The 19,558-nt window shown below is 39.1% G+C and overlaps 2 protein-coding genes across 2 annotated transcripts; both read right to left on the reverse strand.

Moving 5' to 3' along the window:
• Positions 1-3,167: 3,167 nt before the first annotated feature.
• LOC115674623 (dirigent protein 22-like) lies at positions 3,168-3,710 on the reverse strand. The gene has a single exon (XM_030597077.1). The coding sequence runs from the start codon at positions 3,708-3,710 to the stop codon at positions 3,168-3,170; it is 543 nt and encodes a 180-aa protein (XP_030452937.1).
• A 5,926-nt stretch (positions 3,711-9,636) lies between these two features.
• On the reverse strand, positions 9,637-10,179 carry LOC115674577 (dirigent protein 19-like). The gene has a single exon (XM_030596996.1). It carries the CDS (start codon positions 10,177-10,179, stop codon positions 9,637-9,639), a length of 543 nt encoding a protein of 180 aa, XP_030452856.1.
• Between the last annotated feature and the right edge of the window lie 9,379 nt (positions 10,180-19,558).

Genomic DNA, 19,558 nt, shown 5'->3' on the forward strand with positions numbered 1-19,558 from the left:
TCTACCCTTCGGCAAGGTAAGTAGCCCCAGGTATGTTTTCATTTGCTTTAGCATGCATCATCTTATATCGCATCATAAAAATGGGACTCCGGTCTCGCCAAAAATAACATTCATCGAGCATGCATGGGCCAAATTTAGGTGCCATTTTATCTTTGAACGTAACCTCTACGAGCTCAATCTCTGCGAGCTCACCTTCAAAGAGGGGCAGCTGTTGACACCTATTTTTGATTTGCCCAAAATTAATTACACAAAATTTAGGAATTAATTTTCTTTAATTCCTAAAACAAAAAAATATTTCTATTTAAATGCATTGCATATAGACATTAGGCATATGTGCATTAATAGGGCCTATTAGAGCATATTTTCTTAAATTTTAAACAAAAATTAAAAAAAAAAATCGAAATCGATTCGGGCCGGGTCGGGGCTGGGCCGACCTGGCCTTTTTCTTCCTTTTTCTCTTTCTCCCCCACGCGGGCCCAGCCCACTTCCTTTTTTTTTTTTCTCTCCCCCCCCGTGGCTGGGCCCAGCCCGGCCCAGCTTCCTTTCCTTCTCTTCCCCCTGCGCCGGTCGCTCTCCTCGCCCCTGTTCTCCCCTGTTCGCGACGGAAGCGTGACGCACGGCGGCGCCGCTTCTCGCCGTCGCTGTCTGGCCAGAGGAGGGCCGGGTGAGCACGCCGACGGGACTGGCATTAATTGCCAGTCCCGTCCTCCCCGTTGTCCCGCCCTTCCTTATCTCCTCTTCCCTCTCAGCTCGCTATTCCTCTCTGCCTCGTCTTAGACCTGCTCCGCCCCTGCTCTGCACCGGCCTGCAAATGGCCACGAAAGTTGTGGCATGGCGTAGGCCGGTGCAGGCCGTCGTCAGCAGACGCAACGGAGCAGAGAGTGAGCGTGGTCGTCGGCCTATACAGGCCAAAAGAGAGAGAGAGAGGGGCGGTCTTTTCTCGGTCGGTTTGAGCATAGAGAGAAACATAGAGAGAACAGAGAGAAAGAGAGCTGAGAATAGAGAGAGAGAAAGCAGGTCGGGAGTACGCCGGAGCGAACCATCAGCGTCGCCGTCGCCGTGAAGCAGCCAAAGCCGCCCGGTCGGCCAGAGAGAGAGAGAAACAGAGCAGCTGGAGAGAGAGCGTGAGTCGAGAGAAAGAGGGAGACGAAGCGAGACAGAGAGACGGAGAGCTCATCCGGCGGGCACCGCGCCTCAGCCATCCATCCCCGTCGCTGAGCCGACGGCGGCGACACAGAGAGAGAAAGAGTCCCTGTCGGCCGTTTGACAAAAAAAACAGAGCGAGAGGCCGAGAGAGAGAAAAAGAGCACCGAGAGAAAACAGGGAGAGAGAGAGAGAGCCGAGAATCCGCCGGAGCTAAAGAAGAACCAGCAGCGGTCGTCGATGCCGCCAGACCTGCCGGAAGCCGTCCAGACGCGCCGTCGACCGGTGAGCCCCCCCTCGGCCGAGAAGCCCCTCTGTTTTCCCCTGTTTTCCGGCGTGGTTGGGCCGGGACTCGCGCCGGCCGTTTCGTGCGAATCCCGGCCCATACCGACGTCGGTCCCGGTCCCTGCTCACCGTTGGAGGCGAACCAAGGCCGTTGGAGCCGACCGAGTCGCCGGAGGAGGCCGAAATCCCTTGATTTTTGCCGCGCACGCTACCTGCTCAATGAAATGCCTCAAAGAGGCTGGTTTGTTTTTGGCCGCCGGCCGGCGAACGGGTGATCGGACGGTGACCCCGGTGGGTGGAGAGGTTCGTTTTTAGTCCTGGGGGTCGATTTGGGGTGGCGCGTGCTGGGTCCGCCGGCGAGAGGCCGATTTTTTGGCCACGGCTACTGCTCCCACGGGTTCGGTCTGACCCGGTTCAGCCGACCCGACCCAGGTCAACGCCCCGGGTCGGATCCGTTGACCCGGGTCGGATCCGACCCGGTTAATATTATATTATTATTTTATTTTATTTAAAAAAATTAAAAATTAAAAAAAAATTTAAAAATTAAAAAAAAATTTTAAAAAAAAAATTAATTAATTTTTGTTCCTTCTTCTGTATTTTTTTTTTCGAAAAAAAAATTTAAATTAAATTAAAAAAAAATCTTTTTTTTATGTTATATCTAAGTGTTTAATTTATTGTAGTATTATTATGCATATTTTTTCCATGTTTAAATTAGACAAACCTGAAGTTGCGCGGTAGTATTTTGCATGTTAGTTTTTATTACCGTTGTATTGTTATGCATGTTTTTTAATACAATTGCATGAGCTGTTGTGTTTTTGAATGTCATCTGACTTAGTTAAGGTTAGAACCTTAAGCTGCATGAATTGTTGTGTTCTTGACTGCTAATCGTTTCTGATTATGCACTCGCTTGATCACCTCACATGTTAGGAGAAAGGTCCTAAAATCAATCCAAATTGCCTGACAAGTGTTTTCATGAAATGAACAGGATAAAAAGGTACCGAAAGGGCATTAGTTATCTAACTAATGTAACCAAGTCCCCGAATTTAGTTAATCTCTGGTTCGTAGGAATAGGGTGGTTCTTCCATCACCCTATTTGGGTTTCTAATTGACCCACCCCAAATCGATTAGTGGCGACTCCTTAGTATAAACCACTTGCATGTTAAATACTTAAATCCTAAGTCGCGATATGGTATGGGCTTGGGAGGGCCCGAGTTAAGTCCTGAACCTAGACTTAGCACGTACCAGGCGAGCCCCCCTTTTTGCATTGTTGTTTAAAAAGGGCTCGGGAGTTCGGTCGCGACATGTGGTGAGAGAGTCAATGCACTATATTTTTCAGAATTACAAAAGTGAATAATTATGTTTTCTCTCTTTTACTAGATTTGGCATTCGCTGGCTGATCTACCTTGTTGATATTGTTAAAGTCCATTTACATTTCTTGTTATTGTTGAACCTATTTAAAACGTAGATCATACAATGATTATGAATTGATTGATGGTGGTTATCTCTGTTTATGCATTTTCAGGTTCATTTACATCGATGTGCCGTTCATACTAAATAATGGATATGATAGGATATGAAAATATCTGGCTTTATTAATATAATTCACCAAATAGTGGATAGGATATAGCAAAATCTCTGAATTTCTAATCATATTCTATCCAGTTTTATCATAACTAAAAATTCATACGACCAAACGCAAGCCAAGAGTTTAATTATGCTTTTGTTGTTATTGAACCAAGTCAATAGTGGTACACAGAGAAATCATACACAAGAACTAGGAGTCCAGTATTTGGGTCCGACGAGTAAGTGATGGTATGAACATAACCTCGAGCCAGTCGGAAAAGACCAGTTCCGCCCACGATAGGCATCTCCCTCACCTTCAAAGACAACATGTTCCTCCCCACAATGGTCAAACCGCTCCCGTTGTACCTCCCCTCTGTGAACACGAAGTTCATGGACATTGACAAGGCCACCTCGCTTTGGGATGCAAACGTCATCATGCCCTGTACCCTACCCAAGTTCTTCAAGCTCATCTTGGGGCCCACTGTCAACGCATCATCGAAAACCTGTACTAGACCGAATGACGTGGCAGATGGGTTGGTCGTCGCAGCCTGGGCGACGGTTACGACAGTGGCATTGCTCCTGGAAATTTTTTCCTGCATGTAGACGTGGAAGCGAGTGAGCTTCTCGCGCTTGGAGGTTAGGAGTTTGGATTTCGCAGTGAGTATTGTGGAAGACACAAGGAATGAGAAGAGAAGGAGCTTGGTTAGGGTTAAGGCCATGCCGTGGGAATTGGGGAGGGAATGGTAGGCTAGACGTAGTGACTGAGGAAGAGAAATAACAAAGCAAGTTTTGGTTGCACGAGTTCGCAACGTAGCGGTTTCATTTCATGCATTTTATAGTGCCCCGAGTGAGGCTCTTTCCAAGGATGAAGAGTCAAGACGAAGAAAACAGGTTGGCACATTTACAGAGCGAGAATATATAATATAAGAATAGGTCGTGAACACGAGATTTTCGTTTTGTAAAAAGAAACAAAACAGATATCTTTAAGACGATCTCAACTTAAGAGTTAACCATTATTATGGGAATTCAAAAAAAGCCTGCTAACGTGTGACCATTATTGTCATTGAGTTTGGTTTTGTTTGCACATTGGACGTGGCTTATATGTATAAAACTGGTGAGAGGCGTAGATAGCATTGAGAGTCATCGTCATTCACGATAATGGAGAGTATAAGAGAATTTTTTTTTTCTTTTGGGTTCGAGTTTAGTTTAAGATTGGAAAATCCTTATAAGTGAATGTAAATGAGTCAATGTAATATAATCTTTTAGGATGATAAAAAAGATCCATCTCGTCGATCTCCCCTATAGACTAGGCATATAGTCGAATCACTTAAGTCCATCTTGTCCAAATTTTATTTATGTACTTATTTGTTGCTCAATCCATTTTGCTTCACATTTGTGTTTTAAATTGATATCAGAGCTTATTATGATTATTATTGGTTAATTGTTCTTCTACGAAATTCGAGGAGTGAAGATGCACGTGCGCCTGAGGCATTTATACGTACCGGCTCTTGTGCCTGATGTTGCTCCTCCTTTCGCAAAAAGTAACAAAAGAAGTAAAGTCACATGATCGTGCCGCTAGGAAAAAATAAAAGAGATTTTCCAAGACTCTTTAGATATTGCAATATAAAACCGACAACTTTTATAGCTTTAGTCATTCTACATACACTATGTCAAGTTCATATGATTGTAGTGCAGATTATGACATTTTTTTTTTTATCGTGTTTCTAGACATATGCTCTCTATTTGTTAATCTTTCGCTTTTGATTCTCCCTCTCCTCCTTGTTTTCTTTTTTGGTCAATTGCTCTCCTCAGTACTACTCCCCTGCAATTGTATCTTTTCAAGGGGAGTATCTAAGGACCGGTGCGCTTTAGCCATTGAACTTCGTGGAACTCACACACGGAACAAATATCGAATTCCTATGTAGCTCAACGTAAGGTCCACGCGATGACCCCGATCATAATGAATCGAGTCTAGGCAAGTGCTTTTGTTCTCTTATGGTGCGCTTCTCTCTCTCTACAAACTTTCTATAGCCTTCCTCTGCCAATCCCCAATTGGTGGGTATCTGTCTCTCTATTTCTTAACTAAAGAAAAGGTTTCTTGAACTTGACTTCTAATTTTTCGCACGTTCAGTGAAGGTTAACCAACCAGAATAGAATAATGTTGGGAGAATTACTAAAAAAAGTAATAAACCTATTGCAATTATGTCAATTTAGTCATAAATACTTTTTTTGCCAATTCAGTCCTAAAACTTTTGCATTTGTGACAGTTCAATCTATCTGGCCAATTTTGGTCGGCCGTCACTAACATGGCACTGCTGGCACTGACGTGGAATTTTTTAATAATATTTTCAATTTTCATATATATTTTTTCATTTCATTTCTTCAGTTTTTTTTCCCTCCACTTAGGGATGGGGAGGGTCGCCGGCCGACCCTTGCCAGCATTGGGTGTGGGCATCGCGACCCTCACCTAGTCTGGGTGAGGGTTGTGGCGCTCTCGCCTGGCCAGATCTGGCGAGGGCATCCTAGCCCTAAGTGGAGGGGAAACAATTTAAGAAAAGAAAAGAAAAAATTCAAAAATTATAAAAAATTAAAAAAATATTATAATATTATTTAAAAAGTCCACGTGAGCACCGATCGGCCAAAATTGGCTGGATGGACTTAATAGGCAAAAAAGAAAAGATTTAGGATTGAATTGACACAATTACAATAGATTTAAGACTTTTTGATAATTTTTCCGAATAATGTTAGTGATTCAACTATCGTAGACTTATAGTTTAAGAAATTGTTTTGTAATAAAAGGATGTGATGAATTCTTGTACCAGTAGAAGTATCAGTAGTTTTGGGTAGACTCTCCATTGGATTTGTATCATATGGCAATCGACGAAGTTAAAAAATAGACCCCGAAACCCATCTCTCTTTTCCTCGTCTTTTCTCTTCCTTTACCAAATAGACTCCCCACTGACCCACGTCCACTGTGACCATCGTTGGTGGTCGCCACTACCCCTACAACCGCCAACTCTGATGATTGCCGCTCATGGCACTACCGTCACCAAAAAGTCTCTCTCTACGCACGGAAAAAATAGAGTATTCATCGCCACCATGAAGGGAAGTCAACGCAAGGGACCTTATCTGCTCTTGATTTGATAATTATAACTATCCACTCTCTAATTGATGACGGATAAAGCCACTTGTATAATGCAGCAAGAGTATGCTCTAATTACTACAATACTTTTGACTTTTGAGGTGGCCATCTCAAATGAGGCCAACATAATTTGGTGGAGATTTTACTTTAGAATGTATGGTTGGGTTTATCTTGATAGACTTTACTCTTTGCTTAATCTAAATCTTACGGTGGACGAACTTTGACTTTTCTTAACTCGAAACCCCAAAAACCTTCACTGCATATAAATATCGATACATAAATTCATGTGTAATTTTTCATAATTCTTTAAAATTCAAATAATACTTTAAATTGTGATGGGAAAATAAAATAAAAAAAAACTACTTTTTGCTTTTGCTTACTGTGAAAACAGAGCCACAGTTTACGACACCTTTTCATATATCCAAACAATCATTTTCTTCTTATAGATGTGTACACCGCGGATATGCTAGAATTACTACACTACTTTTGACTTTGAGGTAGCCGATTTCCAATGCGGGCCATATGATTTGGTGTGGACCTTACTATAGAATATGTTATTTGAGCCTGTCTAAATAGACTTTACCTTTTGGTTTAATCTAAATCTTGCAATTAGACGAACCATAACTTTTCTTAGCTTTGACACATAGGGTGCATTTGTTTCGCGGAAGATGAATAATTTGAAAAACACTTTCCTTAAAACACTCGCTTATACGCTTACAAAAATGAATGAAATTTAAATATTTTCATTATTCATGAACATGTTTAGATGAAAATTATTGTCGATAAGAAAATATTTTCTATTAACTAATTATTTCAAGCGATATAAGTGATCGTTTTTAGGAAAAATGTTTTTTAAATTATTCATTTTCTTCGAAATAAAGGGAGCCATAGATTCTGCATGATTTTATTATAATGTTTTGACATTTAACATAATATTTTAAATTGCAATGAGACAGCAAAAAGCTACTTTTAGCTATTGCTTTAAAGTGAAAACAAAACAGCAATTTACAATTCCATCTCATATACAAATAATCATCGTGCAAACTGAATACCATTGTCATTGTGACACCTGGACTGAAAAAAAAAATTCGAAAGAAAGTCGAAGGTTTAAGGTGGGTCCTACACTTTTCTCTCACTTTTCCCCGTTACTCAATTTAAAAAGTTTGTTTCTGAGCTCCAAAATTGCAAAAACCACAAAATAATCACAAACCATAAACAAGAAGATAAACGAGTTTGAATCAATAAACGGACATTTAAAAGTGGAAACAATTAGAATTCAATAATTTATCAAAAATAGAGTCCCACATATTAATGAAATCAGTCTGACTTACTTTACATAAACTAAAAATCGATCTTAAAAACGAGAAGCGAAGATCGAACAGATGTGAGAAAAAAGAAAAGGACTCCCAGACTCATAATCCAAAAGAGGAAAAAAACATGCTACCAAACGCATCCTTAGTCGCTCAAAATATGTGCTGGACACCAACACCTATGACTTTTTTGTGAATAAATAATTTGTTTTCGACCAAAAAAAATTAATTTGTTTTGGGTTTAAATCGTGACTTTTTTTCAATTTTTTTTAGTTTTGCTGCCTAGGTGTCGCAATTTCAATGGTACTTGAGCACAATGACATGTGATAAAATATTAGGTAAAACAGACTTGCCATATCATAGGCCCGTAAAAAATTTTGAGTTTCCCCCCTTTATCTCCAAACTTTCTATAGCCTTGCACAATCCAATCCAGCCCTAATTGATGGGTCTCTCTCTCTCCCGACTATTGAAAAGCTTTCATTGGCTCTCTAATTTCCCCGCGTCCAGTGAAGCTAAAAGAGAATATTACTTAAAAAATTGTTTTGTGATAAAATGATGTGATGAATTCTTGTAGGGTATTTGAACATGGCACATTCATGACAAATAACGCTATATGTATTACGAGGAATGTTCTTGCATTCTCTGCATGAATGCTTTTATATCACTAGCATTATTTTAAAGCAAAGTGTAGCATACATCCAGAAAGTCAATGCTAGCATGGATGATTGTAATATGTATTAGTTGCAACAAATAATCAATTCCGAGATTGCATCGAAAGCCTCTACCTGCACTCAATATATATTACAGCTCAATCTTGTGATATAATAAGTATTTTGTGAAGTTCATCTGTGATCTGGATTCATGTGTTCACAATTTGAGCACTTAACAATGTTCAATAGAAGATCGTCGGTCATTTTCCCTCCCACCCTTTTCTTTAGAGTATTTTCCGCGTTAAGTCAGTAACTCCAACTAGGAACATCGAATGATTAGGCTGAGCGAGTTCAGTGTGTTAATTAATTAGCCGCCTAAAGATGTGAGAGGATCATAATATGCCCACTTGATCTTTTCCTAAGAAAAACAATGTTGAGTTGCCTTCTCCGGATAATCTTCCACTAGAAGTACCAATCATTTTGGGTAGACTCTCAATGTCAATGCCCGTGCCCCAACAACTCCTAACTCCGAGGGAAATTTCTCCAAAAGGTCATAAACTTATTGTATAGCTATCAATTCAGTTTTAAACTTTTCAATTTTGCCAATTTAGTTTTAAACCTTTGACGATTCACCAATTTAGTCATTCTGGTCAATTTTGGCCGGAAACCGTTGGCCAGAAATTGCTAAAATGGTCTGTTCAAAATTGATCAAAAGGACTATATCGACAGATCTTCAAAAGGTTTAGAACTAAATTGATAAAATTGAAAATATTAAGACTGAATTAGCTGCCATACATTAACTTTAAGATTTTTTGGAAAATATTCCCCAACTTTAATGTTCAGTACCCTTCCTTTCCATAATTCATATGGAGATATCTTAAATTTCTTTGAAAGGATTTTGTTGTGAATGTGACATGCAGTAAGAAGTGCTTCTCCCCATCAATTTATTGGAAATTTTGCTTGTAAGATCATGGAATTAACCATATCCACCAAAATTTGATTCTTTCTTTTTGCAAATCCATTTTGTTGTGGTGTATAAGGTGCACTTACTTTTTTTTTTTTTGGTCGAAAGGTGCACTTACTTGATTCATGTTGAAATTTCACAAATGTGGTGAGAGAGTCAATGCACTATATTTTTTAGAATTACAAAAGTGAATAATCATGTTTTCTCTCTTTTCCTAGATTTGGCATTCGCTGGCTGATCTACCTTGTTGATATTGTTAGAGTCCGTTTACATTTCTTGTTATTGTTGAACCTATTTAAAACGTAGATCATTCAATGATTATGATTTGATTGATGGTGGTTATCTCCGTTTATGCATTTTCAGGTTCATTTACATCGATGTGGCGTTCATATTAAATAATGGATATTATAGGATATGAATTATTTGGCTTTATTAATATAATTCACCAAATAGTGGATAGGATATAGCAAAATCTCTGAATTTCTTATCATATTCTATCCAGTTTTATCATGGCCAAAAATTCATACGACCAAACGCAAGCCAAGAGTTTAATTATGTTTTTATTGTTATTGAAACAAGTCAATAGTGGTACACAGAGAAATCATACACAAGAACTTGGAGTCCAGTATTCGAGTCCGACGAGTAAGTGTTGGTATGAACATAACCTCGGGCCAGTCGGAAAAGACCAGTTCCGCCCACGATAGGCATCTCCCTCACCTTCAAAGACAACATGTTCCTCCCCACAACGGTCAAGCCGCTCCCGTTGTACCTCCCCTCTGTGAACACGAAGTTCATGGACATCGACAAGGCCACCTCACTTTGGGATGCGAACGTCACCATGCCCTGTACCCTACCCAAGTTCTTCGAGCTCATCTTGGGGCCCACTGTCAACGCATCGTCGAAAACCTGTACTAGACCGAATGACGTGGCAGATTGGTTGGTCGTCGAAGCCTGGGCTACGGTTATGACAGTGGCATTGCTCCCGGAAATTTTTTCCTGCATGTAGACGTGGAAGCGAGTGAGCTTCTCGTGCTTGGAGGTTAGGAGTTTGGATTTCGTGGTGAGTACTGTGGAAGACATAAGGAATGAGAAGAGAAGGAGCTTGGTTAGGGTTAAGGCCATGGCGTGGGAATTGGGGAGGGAATGGTAGGCTCACCGAGGAAGAGAAATAGCAAAGCAAGTTTTGGTTGCACGAGTTCGCAATGGAGCGGTTTCATTTCAGGCATTTTATAGTGCCCCGAGTGAGACTCTTTCCGAGGATGAAGAGTCAAGATGAAGAAAACAGGTTGGCACATTTATAGAGCGAGAATATATAATATAAGAATAGGTCGTGAACACGAGATTTTCTTTTTGTAAAAAGAAACAAAACAGATATCTTTAAGACGATCTCAACTTAAGAGTTGACCATTATTATGGGAATTCAAAAAAAGCCTGCAAACGTGTGACCATTATTGTCATTGAGTTTGGTTTTGTTTGCACAGTGGGCGTGGCTTATATGTATAAAACTGGTGAGAGGCGTAGATAGCACTGCGAGTCATCGTCATTCACGATAATCGAGAGTATAAGAGAATTTTTTTTTTCTTTTGGGTTCGAGTTTAATTTAAGATTGGGAAACCCTTATAAGTGAATGTAAATGAGTGAATGTAATATCATCTTTTATGATGATAGAAGATCCATCTGGTCGATCTCCCCTGTAGATTAGGCATATAGTCGAATCACTTAAGTCCATCGTGTTCAAATTTTATTTATGTACTTATTTGTTGCTCAATCCATTTTGTTTTGCATTTGTGTTTTAAATTGGTATCAGAGCTTATGATTATTTTTGGTTAATTGTTCTTCTACGTAATTCAAGGAGTGAAGATGCACATGCGCCCGAGGCATTTATACGTACCGGCTCTTTTGGCTGATGTTGCTCCTCCTTTCGCAAAAAGTAACAAAAGAAGTAAAGTCACATGGTCATGTCGGTGGGAAAAAATAAAAGAGATTCTCCAAGACTCTTTAGATATTGCAATATGAAATCGACAACTTTTATAGCTTTAGTCATTCTACATACACTATGTCAAGTTCATATGATTGTAGTGCAGATTATGTCATTTTTTGTCATCGTGTTCCTAGACATATGCTCTCTATTTGTTAATCTTTCGCTTTTGATTCTCTCTCTCCTCCTTGTTTTTATTTTTTTTTGGGTCAATCGCTCTCCTCATTGCTACTCCCCTGCAAATGTATCTTTTCAAGGGGAGTATCTAAGGACCGGTGCGCTTTAGCCATTGAACTTCGTGGAACTCACACACGGAACAAATATCGAATTCCTATGTAGCTCAACGTAAGGTCCACGCGATGACCCCGATCATAATGAATCGAGTCTAGGCAAGTGCTTTTGTTCTCTTATGGTGCGCTTCTCTCTCTCTACAAACTTTCTATAGCCTTCCTCTGCCAATCCCTAATTGGTGGGTATCTGTCTCTCTATTTCTTAACTAAAGAAAAGGTTTCTTTAACTTGACTTCTAATTTTTCGCACGTTCAGTGAAGGTTAACCAACCAGAATAGAATAATGTTGGGAGAATTACTAAAAAAAGTGATAAACCTATTGTAATTGTGCCAATTTAGTCATAAATATGTTCTTTACCAATTCAGTCCTAAAGTTTTTGCATTTGTGACAGTTCAATCTATCCGGCCAATTTTGGTCCGTCGGCACTAACATGACATTGTTGACACTGACGTTAAATTTTTTAATAATATTTTCAATTTTCATATATATTTTTTCATTTCTTTTCTTCAGTTTTTTTCCCTCCACTTAGGGATGGAGATGGTCGCCAGCCGACCCTTGCCAGCATTGGGTGAGGGCATCGCGACCCTCGCCTAGTCTGGGCGAGGGTTGTGGTGCTCTCGCCTGGCCATATCTGGTGAGGGCATCCTGGCCCTAAGTGGAGGGGAAAAAATTTAAGAAAAGAAAAGAAAAAATTCAAAAATTATAAAAAAATTCAAATATTATTATAATATTATTAAAAAAGTCCACGTGAGCGCCAATCGGCCAAAATTGGCTGGATAGACTGAATAGGCCAAAAAAAAAAGTTTTAGGATTGAATTGACACAAATACAATATATTTAAGACTTTTTTGATAATTTTTCCGAATAATGTTAGTGATTCAACTACCGTAGACTTATAGTTTAAGAAATTGTTTTGCAATAAAAGGATGTGATGAATTCTTGTACCAGTAGAAGTATTAGTAGTTTTGGGTAGACTCTCCATTGGATTTGTATCATATGGCAATCGACAGAGTCCAAAAATAGACCCTGAAACCCATCTCTCTTTTCCTCGTCTTTTCTCTTCCTTTGCCAAATAGACTCCCCACTGACCCACGCCCATTGCGACCATCGCTGGTGGTCACCACTACCCCTACAACCGCCAACTCTGATGACCGCCGCTTATGGCGCTACCATCACCAAAAAGTCTCTCTCTACGCACGGAAAAAATAGAGTATTCATTGCCAACATGAAGGGAAGTCGACACAAGGGACCTTATCTGCTCTTGATTTGAGAATTATAACTATCCACTCTCTAATTGATGGTGGATAAAGCCACTAGTATAAATTTGTATGCAGCAAGAGTATGCTATAATTACTACATACTTTTGACTTTTGAGGTTGCCATCTCAAATGCGGCCAACATAATTTGGTGGAGAGTTTAGTTTAGAATGTACTGGATGGGTTTATCTTGATAGACTTTACTCTTTGCTTAATCTAAATCTTACGGTGGACGAACTTTGACTTTTCTTAACTCGAAACCCCAAAAACTTTCACTGCATATAAATATCGACATATAAATTCATGTGTAATTTTTCATAATTCTTTAAAATTCAAATAATACTTTAAATTGTGCTGGGAAAATAAAAATAAAAACTACTTTTTGCTTTTGCTTACTGTGAAAATAGAGCCACAGTTTACAATACCTTCTCATTTATCCAAGCAATCATTATCTTCTTATAGATGTGTACATTTCGCGGATATGCTAGAATCACTACGCTACTTTTGACTTTGAGGTGGCCGATTTCCAATGCGGGCCATATGATTTGGTGTGGACTTTACTTTAGAATATGTCATTTGAGCCTGTCTAAATAGACTTTACCTTTTGGTTTAATCTAAATCTTGCAGCGGAGGAACCGTTACTTTTCTTAGCTTTGACACATAAGGTGAATTTGTTTCGCGGAAGATGAATGATTTGAAAAATATTTTTCTTAAAATACTCGCATATACGCTTACAAAAATGAATGAAATTTAAATATTTTAATTATTCACGAACATGTTTCGATGAAAATTATTGTCGATAAGAAAATATTTTCTATTAACTAATTATTTCAAGCGATATAAGTGATCGTTTTTAGAAAAATATTTTTTAAATTATTCATTTTCTTCGAAATAAAGGGAGCCATAGATTCTGCATGATTTTATTATAATGTTTTGACGTTTAACATAATATTTTAAATTGCAATGAGACAGCAAAAATCTACTTTTAGCTATTGCTTTAAAGTGAAAACAAAACAGCAATTTACAATTCCATCTCATATACAAATAATCATCGTGCAAACTGAATACCATTGTCATTGTGACACCTGGACTGAAAAAAAAATTCGAAAGAAAGTCGAAGGTTTAAGGTGGGTCCTACACTTTTCTCTCACTTTTCCCCGTTACTCAATTTAAAAAGTTTGTTTCTGAGCTCCAAAATTGCAAAAACCACAAAATAATCACAAACCATAAACAAGAAGATAAACGAGTTTGAATCAATAAACGGACATTTAAAAGTGGAAACAATTAGATTTCAATAATTTATCAAAAATAGAGTCCCACATATTAATGAAACCAGTCTGACTTACTTTACATAAACTAAAAATCGATCTTAAAAACGAGAAGCGAAGATCGAACAGATGTGAGAAAAAAGAAAAGGACTCCCAGACTCATAATCCAAGAGAGGAAAAAAACATTTTACCAAACGTATCCTTAGTCGCTCAAAATATGTGCTGGACACCAACACCTATGACTTTTTTGTGAATAAATAATTTGTTTTCGACCAAAAAAAATTAATTTGTTTTGGGTTTAAATCGTGACTTTTTTTCAATTTTTTTTAGTTTTGCTGCCTAGGTGTTGCAATTTCAATGGTACTTGAGCACAATGACATGTGATAAAATATTAGGTAAAACAGACTTGCCATATCATAGGCCCGTAAAAAATTTTGAGTTTTCCCCCCTCTGTCTGTCCAAACTTTCTATAGCCTTGCACAATCCAATCCAGCCCTAATTGATGGGTCTCTCTCTCTCCCGACTATTGAAAAGCTTTCATTGGCTCTCTAATTTCCCCGCGTCAGTGAAGCTAAAAGAGAATATTACTTAAAAAATTGTTTTGTGATAAAATGATGTGATGAATTCTTGTAGGGTATTTGAACATGGCACATTCATGACAAATAACGCTATATGTATTACGAGGAATGTTCTTGCATTCTCTGCATGAATGCTTTTATATCACTAGCATTATTTTAAAGCAAAGTGTAGCATCCATCCAGAAAGTCAATGCTAGCATGGATGATTGTAATATGTATTAGTTGCAACAAATAATCAATTCCGAGATTGCATCGAAAGCCTCTACCTGCACTCAATATATATTACAGCTCAATCTTGTGATATGATAAGTATTTTGTGAAGTTCATCTGTGATCTAGTTTCATGTGTTCACAATTTGAGCGCTTAACATTGTTCAATAGAAGATCGTCGGTCATTATCCCTCCCACCCTTTTCTTTAGAGTATTTTCCGCGTTAAGTCTGTAACTCCAACAAGGAACATCGAATGATTAGGCAGAGCGAGTTCAGTGTGTTAATTAATTAGCCGCCTAAAGATGTGAGAGGATCATAATATGCCCACTTGATCTTTTCCTACGAAAAACAATGTTGAGTTACCTTCTCCGGATAATCTTCCACTAGAAGTACCAATCATTTTGGGTAGACTCTCAATGTCAATGCCCGTGCCCCAACAACTACTAACTCCGAGGGAAAGTTCTCCAAAAGGTTCTAAACTTATTGTATAGCTATCAATTCAGTTTTAAATTATTCAATTTTGCAAATTTAGTTTTAAACTTTTGACGATTCACCAATTTAGTCCTTCTGGTCAATTTTAGCCGGAAACCGTTGGCCAAAAATTGCAAAAATGGTCTAATCAAAATTGACTGGAAGGACTATATCGGTGGATCTTCAAAAGGTTTAAAACTAAATTGATAAAATTGAAAATATTAAGACTGAAATAGCTGCCATACATTAACTTTAAGATTTTTTGGACAATATTCCCCAACTTTAATGGTGGCCTCTCACAGTGCCAAAACCACTAAGCTCTCTCTCTCAGCGCCAAAACCACTAAGCTCTCTCTCTCTCTCTCTCTCTCTCTCTCTCTCTCTCTCTCTCTCTCTCTCTCTCTCTCTCTCTCTCTCTCTCTCTCTCTCTCCGCAGAAGCGAAAAGAGATGTGAACACACAAGGATACTAAACTTCAATTTGCCAAAAGGCTAAAGCCAAATACAAAAATATAACCATGTAAATCTACTATCCCTATTTCATCACCTAATAAAACATGAAGCAACTCTGTAGGAGGTAATGAAAAGAAACTAGTATCCAAGAGCTTATCAATTCCAAGATTAGCAAGCCGATTGACAAAGTGATGTCCTTTCCAAAAGTTATGTTGCACTTTGAAGTCAAAGTGAGAACGCAGCACTCTTTTGATATCTTAAAGTAAAGCAGGGCCGTTTTGTTTTTTAAATATCAAGTATTATATCTAAATAACCTTCCACCATTTTAGCACAGACCGCGCTTGTTTTACTTCTAGTTTGGCTAAAACACTCTCAAACAAAGTGTTGTGACTATTTTACCCATTAGGGGTCCCACCTTTAAGCATCATTTGCATTATCTTAGTGTCCTTTTTTCGTTTCAATTTTTTTGTGGGTCTCACTTTCCTTATCTTCGTCCTTCCTTCTTTCTCTCTCCTTTTACTTTCTTTTCTTCTATGTTTGATATGGTTTTTGCGTTTTTCGTGGTGAATGTTGGATAAATTAATTAAATTCGGTGTGTTGGTTAATATTGAGTAATGTGGTGATTTTCCTTGTGATGGGTTTGTGTAAATGAAGATTGAAGGTCTTTTTTCTTATTTTTCTTCTTTCATCTATTTTTTTATGTCTGGGAATCTTGTTTAGGGTTGAATATTATAAAAGTGTATGCTTTTGAGGATCTTCAGTGAAGCCTTTTGACATTGCTGTGTTTCTCTCCTTCTAGGGATTCTATTTTGCTTACACCAAGCGAAAAAATGTTTATCATCCCATTAACTTATAACTATTGAACTTACGGATTTCTTTTACCCAGTTAAGATAGGGTGTGCATTTGATTTTTTTAGTGGATTTTGAGTTTTCTTTCATAGAAAATTTCCCCGAATTGGTTTTTGTTGACCTCTTTCTTTGTGCAATCTGTTTGGCAGAAAGATTTCAAGATGCATATTTTGATATCTCCTCATAATATTGGTCCAATTATGGTTCAGTCTCAGTAAATGATGAGGGTTTTTTTTCAAAGAAATTTCAGTTTTCTTCTCATTTCAATAGGTTAATTAAAACTTTTTACCTTTTTGTTTCCGGTTCTTGAGAAAGTGGAAAACAAGAGGGCACACCAAATGCATTTTCGCATATTAGTTGGTAAATTTTTTTGGTGGCGGTGCAAAATATGGTTGGATCCCTCCTCTATATTATATGGGGTTGGTTTTGAGTAGAGAAGGGCTTCCATATGTTGCACAGCCATCAATTGGACTGAGACAACATCATTCGACTGAGTTATGTGCTTTTATGGAGGTGATTATGGTGACATTTCTCTACAAAAATGAATTGCTAGGATATCTATTCTGTTTCGTTTTCATGCATTTTTTCTCCTAATTTTCAAATGGCCTACTTTATTGTCTTCTGTGCAGGATCATTCCATGTAGGCAGTTTAGACCAGCACCATACAAACTTTACATGGAATTGCTTATGAGACACGCTTTTAACCTTAAATCCCATATAAATGGGTCAAACCACTAAAAGTGAGTAGCTAATCTGCCTTAGTTTTTTTAGACATCACATTGGTTGCAATCCCTATGCTCGCACATCTATGTTGTATAATAGACTTCTTTTCACCCACATATTTGATTCCTGCACTTGCAATGTGGTTGTCGTCTTGGAGGTGAATGCAGGTGCGACAATAACTACCTCGGCAAGAAATCGCCGCTCGGAGGTTGCCTCACAACCTTACCTCTCTCCGATTCTCACGCTCTGCATCCTCCTCAACTTCGCAGAGGATGGCCACGCTTTACAAAATGCGCAGAAGTGGGAGTTGCAAGAGAGAGAAAGATAATTGTCGAGAGAAAAAGAGAACGATGAAGATGAAAGGAAATTGGGACCCGCAAAATAAGAAAACAAAAAAAACACCAAGGGAACAATTAAGATGCTGAAAGGTGGGAACCATAATGGGTGAAATGGTCATAACACTTTATTAGGGAGTGTTTTAGCTAAATTAGGAGTGGAAAAAGTGCAACATTTTTAGCATTAACAACATCATTCAAATTGACTTAGGAAATGATGGGTCAAATTGTAAGTGATTTTTAAACAATTGGATGATATTGAGCAATCAATACAAATCTATCGCATCATTTTGTAATCCAATTATGTAAATCAATGTTTGTATATTTAGCATTTCTCATGCATAAAAGTGGGTTTTCAGAATTAATGAGATATGATAGTTATTAACTTGCTGTTTTCTATACTATTATTAATTTTTATTTTTAATTTTTTAAACCTGTCGCGACCGAACTTCCGAGCCCTTTTTTATCGAACATGCAAAAAAAAAGGGGGCTCGCCTGGTACGTGCTAAGTCTAGGTTCGGGACTTAACTCGGGCTCTCCCAAGCCTATACCATATCGCGACTTAGGGTTTAAGTATTTAACATGCAGGTGATTTATATCGAGGAGTCGCCACTAATCGATTTGGGGTGGGCCGATTAGAAACCCAAATAGGGTGATGGGAGAATCACCCTATTCCTGCGAACCAGAGATTAACTGAATTCGGGGACTTGGTTACACTAGTTGGATAACTAATGCCCTTTGGTACCATTTTACCCTGTTCATTTTTGAAAACATTTGTCAGGCAATTTGGATTGATTTTAGGACCTTTCTCCTAACATGTGAGGTGATCAAGCGAGTGCATAATCAGAAACGATCAGCAGTCAAGAACACAACAATTCATGCAGCCTAAGGTTCTAACCTTAACTAAGTCAGATGACATTCAAAAACACAACAGCTCATGCAATTGTATTAAAAACATGCATAACAATACAACGGTAATAAAAACTAACATGCAAAATACTACCGCGCAACCTCAGGCTTGTCTAATTTAAACAAGACAAAAACTTACAAAATAACATCACATTAGATTAAAACAACAACAATATATCACATCAAAAATAAAAAATAAAAAATAAAAATAAAAATAAAAATAAAAATAAAAATTTTAAAAATTTTTTTTTAAAAATAATAATAAAAATAAAATACGAAACCTTTTTAAATAAAAAAGGGGAGAAAAAAATTAAATTTTTTTTAAATTTTTTTTAAAATTTTTTTTAAAAAAATAATAAAAATAATAATAAAAAAACGGAATCGACCCGGGTCAACGGATCCGACCCGGGCGTTGACTCGGGTCAGATCGGTCAATCCGGATCGGGTCGGAACCGACCCGGGTCAACGGATCCGACCCAGGGGGTTGACCCGGGTCGGATCAGTTGATTCGGGTCGGGTCGGAACCCGGTCCGGGTCGGAACCGACCCGGGTCAACGGATCCGACTCAGGGCGTTGACCCGGGTCGGATCGGTTGACCCGGGTCGGGTCAACCCCGCGTGTACAGACACGCGGGGGCACCGGCGGGGCCAAAATTGGCCGTCCGCCGGCCGACCCAGACCTCCGCAGACCCAAAACCGGCCTCTGGGAACGCCACCAAGCCTCGCCGGCCACCTGGGTCGCCGTTCGACCGCCGGTCGCCGGCCAGCGACCGAATTAAAAACCGGCCTCTTTGAGGCATTTTGTCGAACACCGGGCGTGCGCGATCAAAAACAGGAGGTTCCGACCTGTTTCGAGGCCCCACCGTCCTCGGGAAACCTGTTCTTACCTTTGGCGACGACGCACGGACGGTGGGGGACGGCGGTATGGGCCGGGACTCGCGCGAAACCGCCGGCGTGGGTCCCGGACAAACCGGGAGCAAAAACAGGGGAGAACAGAGCAGTTCGGGCCGGGGGACGACTCACCGGTCGACGGCGCGTCTGGGAGGCTTCCGACTGGTCGGGGGGGCGACGGCGACGCTGCTGGTTCTCGCTCGTACTCCGGCGTGATCTCGGTACGCTCTAAACTCACTCTTTCTCTCTCTTTTCTCTCTCTGTCTCTCTCTGCTCTGTTTTTCTCTCTCAAATG

Source organism: Syzygium oleosum, unplaced genomic scaffold, assembly GCF_021117445.2.
Source record: "Syzygium oleosum isolate NSW1041296 unplaced genomic scaffold, Sole_v2.1 Sole_v2.25, whole genome shotgun sequence".
Lineage (NCBI taxonomy): Eukaryota > Viridiplantae > Streptophyta > Magnoliopsida > Myrtales > Myrtaceae > Syzygium > Syzygium oleosum.

Coding starts and splice junctions, on each gene's coding strand:
- LOC115674623 (XM_030597077.1), bottom strand. CDS start 3,710: ATGGCCTTAACCCTAACCAAGCTCCTTCTCTTCTCATTCCTTGTGTCT.
- LOC115674577 (XM_030596996.1), bottom strand. CDS start 10,179: ATGGCCTTAACCCTAACCAAGCTCCTTCTCTTCTCATTCCTTATGTCT.